We start from the raw sequence: 16,393 nt of genomic DNA, 5'->3' as shown, positions 1-16,393 counted from the left end.
AACAGACAAAAAGCAACAGTACTGTATGCAATGGTTGCAGTGCAGGGACTGCACAGATCATCTGGGGATAACGTGTAGGGTGGGGAGAGACAGTGGTGCAAAAAGGTCTTAACCTCCTATGGATCCCGGGGAGCCCCAGAGGCCGGTGGGGAAGGAGCTATGGAAAACTGTCAGCTGTCCCCAGAGACTCCAAATCCTGGCTTCTCAGGGAGGAAAAGAGCCTGAGATCCCACAATCCCTGCACCAGGTGTGCCTCTTACCAGGCAGCTGAGCATGGGCAGGGATGACCGTCATTCCCCAGAGGTGCTGGGGACTCCCGTGTCAAACAGAGTGAAAGGAAGAGACCACCTCTGTGGTTAGAGCTGAGGGAGGGGTCGGGGGAATGTGGGCTGGATGCTGGCATGTGTGAGAGATCCCGTGACTTCAGGGATCCTGAAGCAGCCTGTTTTATTTATTCCGCAAATCGTGACTAAAGAGGACTTGCTGGCTCTTGAGAGCCTGGAGATGAATAAGACGTATCAGTAGGCCCTAGTGATTTCCGAGTCTTGCTGGGAAGACAGACCCAAGACGTTAGTGCACTGTGTGGCCAGAGCTTGAATGGGGTCAGTACAGGATCTGGGACAGCAGGGTGTGGGGCCTCATCCCACTCAGGATGAGATGGGGTGCAGAAAAGGGAAGGCAGGAAGGGGGACTCAGCCAGGGTGATCCCCCTCGGCAGGTCCTCCATGGTGATAATAATGATACCTGCATTTGCTTATGCAAACAGCCAGCAAGAAGAACTCAGTCCCCCCAGAACCCAATCACAATATGTCACCTTTGTGCATGTTCACAGGACTTCACACTTATTCAGTCATTTAACCCTAACTACAGACCCACTTTACGGACAGGGAAACTGAGGCCTGGGGAGTTTAAGACTGTGGCTTGCCCAGTATCACACAGCTAGAAAGTAGCAAAGCTGGGATTTGAACCCAGTGAGTCTGACCTCATCGCCCACACCTTGGACAGTCAGCATCTCCATTGGTGGGGCAGGGTACTGAGGATGTGGGGCGCCGCCAGACAGGGCCTCAGTCCTCATAGAGCTCATGGTCTAGAGAAACAGCCAATCAAATGAGTATGGAAATGATGCCATCTCAGAATTCGGCCTCTTAGCTGCTAGTGGGTTTTCAGCCAAGAAAATATTTTGGAAATGCCTGGACGAGTTTTGCAATATTTCTGCAGGGAGCAGCTGCTCAGATCCTGCGATGGGCTTACTTGCCGGCAGGAGGAACGGGGGAGGAGGGATGTCAGGGAGCCCGCATTATTAAACACTTACTGTGTGCGGGTCTGTGCTAAGCACTTCGCTGCCATCTCATCTGATGGCTGATCCAGCCCTGAGAAGCAGGGACTCTTCGCCTTCTTATGGAGATAGAGAAACTACGGCACTCTAAGGCAAATCAGCTTTGCTGGGATCTCTGGTCCACTCGGCAATAAAACTCAGCTTGGTGTTTAGATCTTGCTCCTTACCCTGGGAGTGAGGCTCCTCCTTCTCAGGCCCCCCATCCCCCAGACCCCTGACCTCATCTCCCTCTTCCCCATCTGCCGCGTTCCCCCAGCCAACCTGACCTTCTTCTTTCTTGAACATGCAAAACTCATTCCCTTCATAGGACCTTTGCACTTGTTCTCTCTGCCTGAATGCTCTCCCTCTAAGTCATGGCGTGGCTGACTTTGTCTCATCTTGAAGTCAGCTGAAAGGCCACTTCCTCTGAGAAGCCCTCCCTGATCTGCACCAGCTTCCCCAGTCATCCTGCTATCACCAGGTTCTCTTTTCTTCATAGCATTTGTCCCTCTCTGAAATGATCTTTTATATTCACATGCTTGGTTTTCCTGTTGCTGCCTCTCTCCACCAAATGCCATGAGAACAGGCACTTTGTCTGTTTTGTTCATGTCTATATCCCAAGAGTCTAAAATAGTGTGTGGCACATAGTAGGTGCTTAATGGTTGGCTCTCAATCTCCATGTTTCTCCCACCACCTCCCACCTGAGAAGCCACTTGTATATTAACAGTTACATAAATGTTTGGTTATCCTAACTGCCCCCAAAATTGCTGTTTTTTCGGGGGGGGGGCTAATGTGACATGGATTCAGCTATATATTTTTTTTTCCTGAGGAAGTTGCTTTTGAAACCTGCCTTTGGGGCTTTGTGGTGCCAACAGCCAGCTCAGGAGCACATCAGACCTGACATTTGATGGAGGTGATATTGCCATATGGCCCTGGTGTCTGAATCTTCCTTTCGGGGCGACTGAGGTTTGCAGTTGATTGCAGCTGTCAAGTTCAATGGCTGAGACAAGACTTTGATTTTGCCAGGTGTGTCTGTAAGGCTGGGCTCCAGAGAGGCTGTCGCACGCCAGGCACGGAGGTGGCTTCTGGGAGCTCCATCTAGATGGGTCTCTGCCACTGCTGCTGCCCTCAAAATAGCAGAGGGAATTTCAAGAAAGACTTTCTCTGGGCCCAGAGCAACTTGGCATTTTTATTAGATCAAAATCAAATCCAATAGAGTCCCTCTCGAGTTGCTTCCTTTATTAAAATGGAAACAGACAATATTTCTGAAATAAATATCAATGCCAATTTGCTGGGAGCACAGATGGGCACGCAGCTTGGAGACTTCTGAGACCCCAGCACTGGGGGGCGAGAGATCCAAGCCAACAGGAGCATCAGAACCACACAGAGGGCCGGTTAAAGGATGGACTGCAGGGCCCCCACCCTCAGCGTTTCCAATTCAGGCGGCCTGGCGGACACCCAGGATTCCACAGCTCTAAGTTCTCCACGATGCTGATGCCGCTGGTCCACAGACCAAACTCAGAGTCGCTCTCAACCCTCAGCCAATACCTGTCCCTTTGAAGCTACTGCCAGAAGCCAGTCTGCATTTTGTCGCTTGCTTGGGCTATTCAGCAACTTCTAGATGGAGATTGCTGCTTTTAGGGCCAATTCCTTTCCAATCCATCCTCTGAAGACATAAATTTGATCGTGTCTTCCCCAGCCCCTCCTAGCTCTAAAACCTCCTATGAGAGCAGCTCTAGTGGGTATCTGGCTCAGTGCCCGCCCCTTCACAAGTTCCACAGAGGCCTTCTCTCACCTTCCCCTCCTGCATCATCATTTTTCTTTTCGTCACTTGTCCCTCTCTGAGCCCTTCTTTGCTCAGTTGTTTTTCTTTTTCTTTTTTAGAGATGAGGTTGTGCTCTGTCACCCAGGCTGGAGTGCAGTGGTGCGATTATAGTTCACTGCAACCTTGACATCCTGGGCTCAAGGGATTCTCCCATCTCAGCCTCCTGAGTAGTTGGGACTACAGGCACATGGCACCATACCTGGGTAAATTTCTTTTTTTATTTTTCCAATTTTTTAGTAGAGATGGGGCCTTGCTATGTTGGTCAGGCTGATCTCAAACTCCTGGCCTCAAGTAATCCTCCTGCCTTGGACTCCCAAAGTGATGGGATTATAGGTTTGAGCTGCCATGCCCAGCTAATTTGTTTTTTGGTAGAGATGGGGTATTGCTGTGTTACCCAGGCTGGTCTCTAATTCCTGGCCTCCAACAATCCTCTCGCTTCAGCCTCTCAAAATGCTGGGATTACAGGCATGAACCACCACATCTGGCCTGCTCCCTTGTTTATTTCCAGACTGTTGCCAGTGAAATGGAAATATCATGAGCACAGGAACAATGTTCCTGCCTTCACTGTGACATTCCCAGTGCCTAGCACACAGTAGGTCACCAGTATGTTTCTGGTGCGTGATTTAGCTCTTACATGCTAAGGACCTACTTAGTCCTCAGGAGGTATGTGCTGTGAGTACTATTTCTGTTATACAAGGGAAAATACTTGGGTTCTGAGAAGCAAAGTCACTTGTCCTTTGGGGACAGGCTTGTGACCTTGGTGTCACAAGCCTGTCTGACTCCAAGCTAAAGCTATGACATGGTTCTTTTACTTTATGCCCACTTCTGTCCAAGGAAGTGGTACCACAACTGTTTCTCACCCTAAGAAACACTTGGGGCAGGTGTCAAAATAGTTTGTCCTCAAGAGCCCAATTCCTCAGTTTGGGGCAGACAAAGAATCTGTATCAGAGAAGTGTCATAATAAGGCAGAAATCCCTGGGTACAGGGGTGCAGGGGGCCCTGCTGGGCCTTCTACAGCTGGCACCCAGCAACTTCTGCAGCTGTAATGCTCCATGCCTTACTCCTTCATCCTCATGTTCTCTGCTTTCTGACCATTCCCATCCACTTGCCTCCCTGAAACCACAACGTCGCTTGGTTTTTCACACCTCCTGAAGAACTGCATCCTCCTGCCAAGGACCTATTTCACACCCTGTTCTTTCTGCATGAAATGCTCTGCCCCCTTCCTCTGCTGGGCAGAAAACCAACCCTACCAGTGGAGTTGGGAGCTTTTGCAAGTGCTTTCAAAGTCTAGCTCAACTGTCTGGGAACGGCCCCCAGCCCCTCCCCAGCTCCTGGCAGAGGAGAGCACGCTCCTGTCTGCCTTTCACTCTCCTGGTGGTTGTGTCTGTGAGCCAAATTTTTATAATGGTGATGAGCCCAATCTTTGTGTTTTTATATTTTTTAAATTGTTACAGATTCAGGGAGTACAGGTGCAGGTTTGTTACATGGATGTATCGCATGTTGCAGAGGTTGGGATTCTGGTGAATCTTTCACCTGAATAGTGAACATTGTACCCTGTAGGTAGTTTTTCAGCCCTTGTCCCACTCCCATCCTCCCCCTGTGGAGCCCCAGTGTCTGTTATTTCCCTCTGTATGTCCATTTGTGCTTGTTGTTTAGCTCCTGCTTATAAATGAGAACATGTGATACTTGATTTTCTGTTTCTGAGTTATTTCACTCAAGAGCTGGCCTCCAGCTCTATCCATGTTGCTGTGAGAGACATGATTTTGTTCTTTTTTTTTCTTTTTGAGATGGGGTTTTGCTCTTGTCGCCGAGGCTGAAGTGTAATGGTACAACCTCAGTTCACTACAACCCCGCCTCCCGAGTTCAAGCGATTCTACTGCCTCAGCCTCCCAAGTAGCTGGAATTACAGGCACCTGCCACCACGCCCAGCTAATTTTTGAATTTTTGGTAGAGACAGGGTTTCCCCATGTTGGCCAGGCTGGTCTCGAAATCCTGACCTCAGGTGATCCACCCACCTCAAATTCCCAAAGTGCTGGGATTACAGGCGTGAGCCACTGTGCCCAGCAGATTTCATTCTTTTTTAATGGCTACATAATACTCTGTGGGGGCATATATACCACATTTTTAATACAAACATCTGTTGATGAGAGCCAAGTCTTTGGAGTGAAGCTGGCTGGATTCAAGTCCCAACAGTGAGACCTTGAAAAAAATTGACTTAATTTATCTGGACCTTGGTTTCCTCATCTGTAAAATGGGGATAGTAATGGTACCTAACTCATATTTTTGAGGGTTAAATGAGCAGATGCTCGAATGGTTCCTGGCACACAGCAGGAATGGGAGGCATGTCTGGCCTTGTCATCTCTTCATATGTGTGCCTGTGAGCATCTGGGGGGCAGGGCAGCATCTCACATCTATAAACCCAGCAGCCAGTGTGGAGGCTGACACACAATACGTGCCCAACACATTTCTAATAAAGGACGGAGGAATCAAGGACCATGGGGAGAATTGGCAGGTACAGTGGACTCAGTCTGATTCCAACGGTGAGAAAGAGACAAAGAGAATGTTATGGCTCAGAAACATGGATCCCTGAAGACAACCCAGTGAAGAGATAGATGGCTTCTATTCAATCTCCTAAGACCACCTGCCCCAAGGTAGACCAAAAGACACAAACTTCCCTCCATATGGGTTCATCCCACTCAAGCCTGCCATTCCTCCTGAGCCCTCCACTGTCCACTCATTCTGCAGACAGGTGCTCTCAACACTGTGCCTGGGACTGTGCTGGTGCTGGGATGCAGCTGTGAGGAAAAGCAGAGCTGGCATTTGTCCTCCTGTGACACACACCTCAATGGCAAGACGAGGAGTTATCCAGTAAACAGACACTTCCAAATGCAGTGGCACCTCTGAAGCCCTCTCATGGTAGAGAGTTGCAGAGCAGGGTGGATCCAGAGAGCCAGTCAGGGTGCCTGCTGAGGCGGTGACATTCTGGGCAACAGAAGAGCAATGAGAGTGTCACTAGCTGACAGGTCTCCAAAGCCTGATGTCTTAGCACCAGCCCTGATTCATTTTCTACCACTTCTCGAAGCTCGTTTGTTTCTGGAGGGCAGAGGTCAAGGTTAAGCATTCAGGGAGTTGGCTCTGGGCAGACCGGTGAGTCCTGGAGAGGCTTTCAGCACCTCGGACAGCGGCTGAGTGATTGGCCCGCAGGAACTTCCCTGTAAAGGCACCCAGCATATCCGTGCCAGGCTGGGCTACGTGGGATCAGGAGCACCAATACCTGCCACCTGGTACCCTCACTCTGCTAGCTGCAGAGAGACCTTGAGCAAGTCGGTTTCCCTCTAAGTGCCTCAGTTTCCCCATCTGTACATTTGTGTGACATTGACATTCCTGGTCTTGAAGGGCTCTTCCAACCCAATGAGTCCATTTTGGAAGAGTAGATGTGATTTAATTCAATTCAGAAGTTACATCTGATCCCCAGATCTTGGTGGCTTAGAGAGGGTTCAAGACAGTGAATCCTCACTGAGGGGTGGGGGGGATAGGGCTGGAGGAGATCTAATGTTAAATACATTTGTGTTTTGATACCCGGATTTAAAAAGGAAGATAAATCACACCTTTTGGGAACCTCTTGTGGTCAAATACTCTGCTAACCTTGGGAGGTTCCCAGAAAATGGAAACCGCAGACCTGCTACTGCTCCCCGAGTGGGGCTTTGGACAAATCTCTTCCCATACATGGGACTTGGTTTCCCCATTGTGAAGAGAGGCTCTCAAACTGCACCTGCTTCTAGTTCTTTCCATATCCATCCGTGTCTGAGCTCGAACAGTGAAGGGCTCCTCTGCAGGGCTCCTGCTGGGCTTGCCGACTCCTTTGTAGCTTTTATCCATTTGCAGGCTCAGAGAGGTGAAGCTGCTTATCAGAAGTCACACAGCTTTTAAAAATCCACACTATTTGGAAGTGGTGGAAGCTGGGTTTGAGCCTTTGGCTGTTAGACCGAAATGCAGTCACCCCAGCTCCCTGCCATCACCTGAGCCTTCACCCAGGAGAGGAGAGTTTGAGCAAACAGCCTTTTCATACTGTACAGAATTGCAGAGCAGGTAGAGCAGGTGCATCCCAAGTGAATCCCTCCCTCCTCCTTCTCCTCCTCCTCCTCCTCCATAGTTCCTTCATTTGTTTAAAAAGAAAAAATAAAGAGTTCAGTTCAGGACTTGCTCTGTGCTGGGCCAGGGACTGGGGTCTCAAGGCTCCAAGATGAAGCAGGTCCTAGCCCTGCTCATAAAGTTGTCTCCCATCCCCAGGTTTGTTGGGAAGACCCACGCTGACCTGGCTATTACAACATAAAGTGGCCAGTTCAGGGAGAGAGTTATGCAGCCTGTTGAAAGGCACAGGGGAAGGAGCAAAGCCTCCGTTTTTCAAATGCTGCCTGCTCTAGGAAGCATTCCACAGGGACATGGGATGCTTCCCAGAACAGGCAGCATTTGAAAACCTCAGGGAGTCAACAGCCAGAGGAGAGTAGGGAAGGGTGCTCCTGCCCAAGGGATCAGCCTATGCAAAGCCACAGAACAGAATCATGGAATGAAACACAGGCTGAGAACAGTCTCTCGTGGGCTGAGTGCAGCCTGAGAGATGCTAGTTGAACCACAGTTGTTGAAACTACATTTAAAACCTTAATTGTTATCAATTAAAAGCCAAGAGGTTTTATTTTGAGATCCAGATTTTCAGTTTCTTTGAAAGTTTTGAAGGTCCAGCTGGGTGTGGTGACTCACACCTGCAATTCCAGGGCTTTGGGAGGCTGAGGTGGGAAGATCACTTGAGGCCAGGAGTTCAAGACCAGGCTGTGCAACATAGCCAGACCCAGGTCTACAAAAAGTAAATAATTAATTAACCATGGATGCTGGTGTGCCCCTGCAGTCACAGCTACTCAGAAGGCTGAGGCGAGAGGATTGTCTAAGCCTAGGAGTTTGAGGCTTCAGGGAGCCATGATGGCGCCACTTTGCTCCACCTTGGGTAACAGAGTGAGACCCCATCTCAAAAAAAAATTAGGAAGATCTGAGCCCACATTCTCCACGGTAACAATTGGCACTGTCTCTGACTCACCTCACCCATTTTTATTGTCTGCTTGGGCCCGCAAGACATTTTGAGTTGAGATTCCCAGTCTACAGCATAAGCCCTGGGAGAGAAGGGAAGTGGATGGGGGAAACTAGTGGGGTGCTGGGGTGTTCCCCTCTTTACACATACACACACCGTAAATGGCTCTGGGCCCCCAAACCCTCCTGGGTTGCTAGAGAAAAGGAGGAGGGCCCCAGTCCTCAGCATCTTGCCCTCTGGATCCTGGGGACAAAGAGCTTGATTTTAACTCAGGGAAGGACAGGGACTGTGGCCTTTCCTTTTCCTTAAAAAATGCATGATCACTTTCTCTGCTCTGATGAACTCTCCATGGCTCTACTTTTTGGCCACTCTACAAGCAGCTAAAATCACACCTAAATTCTTATTTGGTGCATAACTTTCCATGCACCAAATATTTGCTTCTAGGTTTAAAAAACAATCCCAAACACCTCTATCTTGGCAGTAAACACTTCCAACGGATGCGATGGTTTCCGTGACTGAGGCCAAAACAAATGTGTTTTTCTGAAGCCAAACGATTCCAAAATGTTTGCAAAATGTTTCCCACCCCTTAAAAAGTATGGTAAAACTTACAAAACACTAACATTAAAGAATATTAAAAGCAGAAAGAAAAACAGTGAAAGCAAAAAAAAATTACCCCCCACCCCAACTGTGGATACAACCCTCTTCCTCTTTGACTCTTATCTTGAAGCCTTGTTACTAGAAGGATCTCACGACAGTGAGAGCTGCTTTAAGAATGGAGAAAGAGCAATGAGCTCTCCGTCCTTAGGGGCATGCAGGTAGGAGCTCGGCTTGACTAGGAATTCCCACCTCAGTGGGCTTTCTGTGAAGAGCCTGTCTGACCTTAAAGTATGACAAGTGTGTCTGAGAATCAGAGTAGGAAAATGAAATGATAGGGAACACGTTTTTTTTAAATGCTGAAATTTCGAATCAGGAGGAAAGTAATTCAATCCAGCTCCATTACAACTGTGACTTCTAAAGCATCTGCTAATCCTTACTGAGCCTCGGCTCCCTCTTCTGTAAAATGGGCAGAACCTACCTCTGGAGCTGCGCATGCTCAGGAACTGTTGGTTTTCTTCCTTCTCCCCTTCACTCCTAGCCCCACTCCACCACACCAGTCCTCTCCCTTAGTCTCCCTCCTTCCAGCTCCACCTCTGCAGGTCCACAGGGGCGCATACATTCTGGGCTCAGTCACTGCTCTCCTGGGTCTAATGGGACTGATGCTGGCAGAGTGTGCACTGAGGATGGGTATGCTGGGATGAGGAAGATCCCTGAGTGCCAGGGGGAGGATGTAAGAGGCTGCTTCCTGGACAGACGAAACTCAGGCTGAGTCTTAAATTTTGATTCGACAGGAGGCACAAGGACATTTCAGGCAGGCCACAGCATGAGACGGGAGTGGTTCTTCTGGTGCACTAGAAAGACTTTGAAGAGACACTTAAGGGATGATAAGGGAGTGATCTTCCAAGAATCACCAAGAACACAAAGGAGTGAGAACAGCGGAGGCAAAGAGCCTTTCCAGCCCTTCCAGCCCTTTCCCTTGTCCAGGTCACTAAGCGTGGTAAACAGTGGCAGGTGCCCTCTGCCTTGGCACACGGAGCTTCTCAGAGTCAGCTTTGGGCACATTCATGTCCACGCACACTATTGCTGGGGCCCGGCAAGGATTCGGGGACCTGGGAGACATCTGCTCTGGTTCCCCTTCTAATATCCCTCCACAACAGCTCCTGAACACATATAAGGCCACCCACATATGGGGTGCTCAGGGAGGCCTGCTTGGGGGGAGATGGCAACATGGGGAGATGGCTGCAGGATGACAGGAGGGTGGTGGATGATGGCTGCATAAGTGGGTGGATTTGCTGAGGGTGGGTGGTGGAAGGGAAGGATGGAGGGAAAATGGGTGAGTGGATGGCAGGGGTAGGGCATAGCTCTATGTGGGGTGGGTGAACGTGCCTGTGGGGGGTGCCATGGTGGCTGTCGGGTGGGCACGGGGTGGAGATGGGGATGTTTTGGGTGTAAGTGGAGGTGTACATGGAAGGGTATGTAATTGGGTGGTAGGAGGATGGTTGGGGGCAGTGGTGCACCTGTTGGCAGGTGTGAGGTGCATGAACACATTCTGGGCTGTGGTTTGGAAAGGGTGTAAGCAGAGTCGTGGATACATTGGTGCCTTGATAAGTGGATGGCAGCAAATACTGGCAGATGCATGACTAGGTCACAGGTGTGTTGGTGAATTGGTGGGTGACTGGGTGGCTGACGGGGGAGGGATGGGTGGAGAGCTGGCGGTGTTGGGGCGTGGGTTTGTAGACAGATGGGATGATGGGCAGAAGGCGTGGTAAATGGGGGTGGGTGGTGGATGTGTGGCTGGGGGCCGTGGGTAGACAGGGTGTGGGTGGAGGAAGGTGGCCTTCAGCACTGACTGCCTTGTTTCCTGGCAGGACACCAGCCACACATGGCGGATTCCTGGCCCCGGAGCTCCACACAGGAGGCACCAGAGCTGAACCGACAGTGCTGGGTCTTGGGGCACTGGGTGTGACCAAGACCTTGACCTGGCCCCCGGACCTAAGCCATTGCTGGCACCAGCCCCTACTGCAAGACTACCAGAGTGGTGTCCCTAGAACCCTGGCCTGTGTGCTGCGAACTCAGTCAACCTGCGTGGGAGATGCCAGGCCTGTCCTGCCCATTGCTGCCTGGGTCCCGGGCCCTTGGAAATGGGGCCAGGGCAGGCCCGAGGGAGTGGACAGGGCTGCACAGAGTGACTTTGGGGCAGCAGCCCCGGACTCTTGCCATCATCACATGAGGAGCCCTGCTGGGCACAGCTGTGATGCCAGGAGAGACACAGCCATTGGCCACTGAATGGCTGGCACCTACAAGCCAGCCAGGACCCTAAGGAGGTGCCCAGAGGGGCAGAGCCCTGTGGGGGCAGAAAGTGGCCTCCTGAATGGGGGGCAGTGATGCAGGCACAGCAGGGGTGTCAAACAGCAGGCACACAGCAGGGGCTCAATAAATGCTTGTTGAACTTGTGTTCTTGCGGTGTGTGGAGGCCAGTTGCTCTCTGGGCTGTGGCTGCCCCATCATTGCCCCACCCCGTTACTCCTCAAGGTGACTGAAGGTGACAGCAGAAACTGTGCAGAGGCCAGGGCCAGACACATCAGGGTGGGAGGGAGGGAGTGCAGAGCCCAGGCTGGATACAGGCTGCAGGGCTGCCTTGGATTCCAGAGAGTGGGCAAGGCAAGGTCCAGGCAAGCAACAGATGTGGGGTGAGCAAGAAATGGGCCCCCAAACCCAGGCCCTAAGCAGGGAGGGTGAAGGAGCCACATTTGTCTGCAGAGCTCAGCAACATCACACCACCCTGACCCTGAGGAGCCTTTACCCTGCGCCTAGCACCACGTTTACAGAAAATCCCAGGGCTTAGATGCCGGGGAAACCAATTCCTATTATAAAGATGAGGGGACTTAGGGTCACAGAGCTGAAGTAACTTGCCTGAGTTTGTAGAGCTAGCAAAGGGCAGAGATGGGATTTGAATCAGTACTCCTGACTCCAACTTCAGTCATTTCCCAAGAGGCCTTATTCCTTCCCAGAAGAATTTCTAGAGCTTTCCCAAAGTAGAATATTCTTCTTTATTCATCCATCCATTCATCCATCAACCATCACTCATCCAGCCACTTTCCATCCATTCAATCATTATTCATCCCTCCATCATTCGTCCCTCCATCATTCATCCATTATCCACCTATTCTTAATTTATTACCCATCTATCATTTATCATCCATCCACTCATCCACCCATCATCCACCCATCATCCATCCATCCATCCATCCATCCATCATGTCTATTCCTTCATCCATTTGCCATCCATCCACTCATTCATCAGCTATGTATCCATCACCTATGCATCCATTCATCCATCATCCAACACTCATCCAGCCATTATCCATTATCCATCCATCCATTCATCATTCATCCCTCCTCTATTTTCCACCAACTCATCACCTGTTATACATTCATTATTCATCATCCATCCATCCATCATCTATGCATCCATTATATCTATCCATCCATCCATTCACCATCCATTCACCCATTCATTAGCTATCCACCATCCATCCATCATCCATCCATCCATCCATCATTCATCCATCCACTGTCTATTCTTTCATCCATCTGTTCATCATCCACTCATTCATTAGCTATTTATCCATCATTCATTCCTCCATCTATCATCATCCTTTCATCCCTTATCCATCCAACCATTATGCATTTCATTTATCCATTATCTATCCATCCATCATCCATCATTCTATCCATTCTTCATCCATCCATTCATTCATCCTTTAGCATTCATCAGCCATCGTACCTCCATCTATCCATTACCCATCATCCGCTCATCCATTCATCCCTCTATCTGTCCATTATCTATCAACCATCCATCCATCCATCCATCCATTATCCATTTCTCCATTATCCATTCATTATCCATTTATTCCTTATCCATTTCTCCATCTATTCATCTATCCACACATTATCCATCCCCCTATCCATCCCCCATCTATCCACCATCCATCAATTGCCCATCCATCTATCCATTCGTCTATTCATCATCCATTGATTACTTGTCATCCTTCCTTGTATCATCCATCCATCCTCCTTCCATGCATCGCCCATCCTCATTACTCAACCATCGAGCTGTGCATCCATGTACTCACTGATATAGTTCACTGTGCCCCTACTGTGTGCCAAGCACTGTGGTAGGCACTTGAGGTAGGATACTGAAGCATTCAGAGAGGGCGTGTCTATTGTCATCAGCCTGAGTTCAGATTCCACCGGTTCCACTTGTGACCTTGGGCAAATTACTTGACTTTTCTGTACCTGTTTCCTCATCCATTAAATCCAGATAATCATTATACCTACCTCTTCAAGCTGTTGTGCGGATTAAATGAGCTAATGTATTCAAAGTGTCTAGAACAGAGCCTGGCACATGTAAACACTCTGTGGGTATTTACTAACAGGACAACAAGGGGAAGTCAGGGCTGTGGGAGCTGTGGTCTAGGCAGGCTCCTTTGACAAAATGATGTTTAACCCAAGACATGAAGTGTCAGGGGTGTCAGGTGTCAGGCAGGCAGGAGTATAGAAGGGAAAGGAAGTACATTACAGGACTTTAAAATAGTCCCAATGGCAGGTGTGGAGAGCAGGGAGATCAGGAAACGGTGTTGGGAAATTAGGCATCAGAGGGCGGTGGGGCCAGACCAGGAAGGACTGGCAACCTTGTTAGGGAGCTTAGAGTTGATCCTGGGGCAATGGGTAGTGGGCAGTGGGATGCTTTTAGCAGACTAGGATGTGCCTGGGTGTACATTTGAGGAGGATCACCACATCTATGGGCAAATAATAGATGTGGGAGACACCTCTCCCTTCCTCATCCCTGCTATGATCAAGAAAAAGAAGACAGTGGGCTGGCTTAGAAAAGTGGCCCTGGGGAGGGGACCACGAGGGCAGATTCAGGAACCGATTAGGAGGGAAAATCAATGGGCTTAGAGGGACTGAGGTGGAAGGAGAGGAAAGTCGGTAATGATTCTACTACTGGTCAGCTTGGAGGATGGGGAGGATGGAGACTTCGTGGTTCAGGTGCTTTGAAGTCTCAGGGGTTCAGGGGACACCCAGCTGGAGGTTTGTGCTCATTCATTCATTCTTTCATTCACGCATTGATTCATCAAGCAAACAATTTGTTAATTCACTTTCCATTCATTCAGCAAATACTGATGACCTGCTAGGTGGGGCTAAAGACGGGCCTGGGAATGGGCCTGGGAGATCAATTATGGTCCAGCTCTACTAAGACCTTGAATGTCAGAAGAAGGAGTTTGGGCTTTGGCCTTGTGCAAGAGGAATCCACTGCCATATATGGGGCTGGGACAGGGATGTATCTGGCAGGGGTCTAGCCCGGGCCACCAGGCATCTCGGAGCTCTTATTCTCACCTGGGGTCCTGCTGAAGTTGGTGAGCAGACCGCAGGAGGTCCAGGAGATGATTTTAGTTGACGTGTGGGCAAAATTTTAATCTATTTTAATAGTTGTGTTTATGTAAATGTGTATTAGAAAAAATGTACAGTGGGCACATCAGTGCTATGATTTCAGACGTTACTGCTTAGGATGAAACCCAAATAGGCATTTAAGTAAAAAGAAAAAAAAGAGTTGGCTTAAAGAAAAATACTAAATAAACAATCATGCAAGTGGTATGTGGTTATGATATGTGGACAGCTCGAGCAAGAGCCATGGTCACGGGGCAAGGGAGAGAGGTAGGAGGCTCCCAGGGCCACTGAGCTTCAAGTCCTCTGGTCTCCTCCTGGGCATCTCCAGGGCAGGGGCTGAGAACCAGCTGTCTGTCAGTCTCATGAAGCCTGCAGCAAGAAAGCTGCTGGTTAGATAAGAGGAAGCACTTCCAGGCAGGCTGGGTGAGCAATCCCAGTGGGTTTATTACAAGCTAGTATGAGAGTTGTCTCTAGGCAGGGAGCAAATGCCAGCATCTGCCTGAATCTGGGAGGTGGGAGTCACCATCTGGTTTGAAGGCTGGGGGTGCCTGGTTAAGCACCCAGAGACCTGGATGGGAAAGAAAAGCCCCTCCATTCCCACCCCTGCAGGCAGCTTTCCCAGCTACCCTTCCCCTGCACTGCACAGGCTCTGACCATGGAGGGAATGGCTGTGCATGTGTCTTCGGTCTTGACCCACATATGGGTGTGACCCACAACCCAAAGAGCTTACACAATCTCAATCTGCTCTGGGCACCTGAGCCCCGTGTCTCTGTATCCACACGCTTTGGGCTTGTGTGAACATGCCAACCTTACCATGGCGCAGACACACACACACACACACACACACACACGATCATCAGAGGCTGACTTTGCTCCAAGTGCTGACCCTAAACCCACCCATGCACCCCCCACTCCTCCCTCTCCATATGTTGATATTGCTCAAGTGTGAGTCAGCACCTTGTATGGACCTACGTGCTAACTGCATGTCCACTGTCTCATCCACGCCATGTGTTCTGTCAACCTTGTGCACACACTCATGCGTGCTTCTGCTGGCCCTGGACGAAATGCCACATGTGCTGATGCTGGATACATATGCTCATGACACACACGTGGCCCTGGGCACACACCTGTGTCTGTATGAGTTCCGTGCTTCTCTTGTTGCTTTTGGCTCATGTCGCCCCCACCTCCCCCAGGTGCAGAGGGCCCATGAGGCCACAGTCCCTTCTCTGGCCAACGGCTGATGGGCAGGCCCGGGACTCCATGAGTAACTGGGCTGCCTTCCCTCCTCGGCTGGTGGCTGTGATGGGCACGAATCCCCGCCACCCCCGCCAAAGCCAGCAGTCCTGGCCACACACTCATCTCCCTCGGGTAATGGAAACGTCAACTTGATTCATGGGCATTCGTCTGCAGCAGTCGGGCCTGAGGACAAGGCACGCTGGGGGAGGATCATCCCCCAGGAAGAGTTGCTGCAGCGAGGGTGCCAAGCCCCTGCTGGGGAGGACATGAGGATGGAAGAAAGCCCTTGAGGCTGTAGAGTTAGACAGGCCTGGGTTCAAATCCCAAGGCCACTGCAGACCTGCTAAGCACCTCGTTTATCCAAGAATTAGTTATGGAGGGCCTTCTGTGTACGGGAACAGAGCTGGGCCCTGGAGTGGCCATGGTGAACAAGAAAGACAGACGTCTTCCTCACCCTTGTGGAGATTAGATTATTAATAATCCTAAATAGGCTGGGTGTGGTGGCTCATGCCTGTAATCCCAGCACTTTGGGAGGCCAAAGCAGGCAGATCCCTTGAGGTCAGGGGTTCAAGACCAGCCTGGCCAAGACGGTGAAACTCTGCCTCTCCTTGCAAAAATATGCAGGGGTGGGGGCGCACACCTATAATTCCAGCTACTTGGGAGGCTGAGGCAGAAGAATTGCTTGGACACAGGAGGCAGAGGTTGCAGTGAGCCGAGAGATCACGCCACTGCCCTCCAGCCTGGGTGACAGAGTGAGACGCGCGCGCGCACACACACACACACACACACACACACACACACACACACCTAAATAATAAAACAATCGCTTCAAACAGTGAGAGGTATTATCAGGTGAAGCAAGGAAAGATGTGATCTAGACCAGGTGAGG

General features: G+C 50.2%; 1 protein-coding gene across 6 annotated transcripts in view; it reads left to right on the top strand.

The window, feature by feature from the left end:
* GSG1L (GSG1 like) overlaps window positions 1-14,473 on the top strand; it is a 279,871-nt gene extending 265,398 nt beyond the window's left edge. For all 6 annotated transcript variants that reach the window (XM_035267252.3, XM_035267255.3, XM_035267254.3 and 3 more), the window contains one exon: window positions 10,686-14,473. In XM_035267252.3, the coding sequence (XP_035123143.2) occupies window positions 10,686-10,783 (98 nt within the window). In that variant the 3' untranslated portion in view covers window positions 10,784-14,473. The remainder of the gene's footprint in view (window positions 1-10,685) is intronic.
* The last annotated feature ends 1,920 nt before the right edge of the window (window positions 14,474-16,393 follow it).

Source organism: Callithrix jacchus, chromosome 12 (genome assembly GCF_049354715.1).
Source record: "Callithrix jacchus isolate 240 chromosome 12, calJac240_pri, whole genome shotgun sequence".
Classification (NCBI taxonomy): Eukaryota; Metazoa; Chordata; class Mammalia; order Primates; family Cebidae; genus Callithrix; species Callithrix jacchus.
The sequence above is the reverse complement of the archived record's forward strand: the minus strand, read 5'-3'. Positions and strand labels throughout refer to the sequence as shown.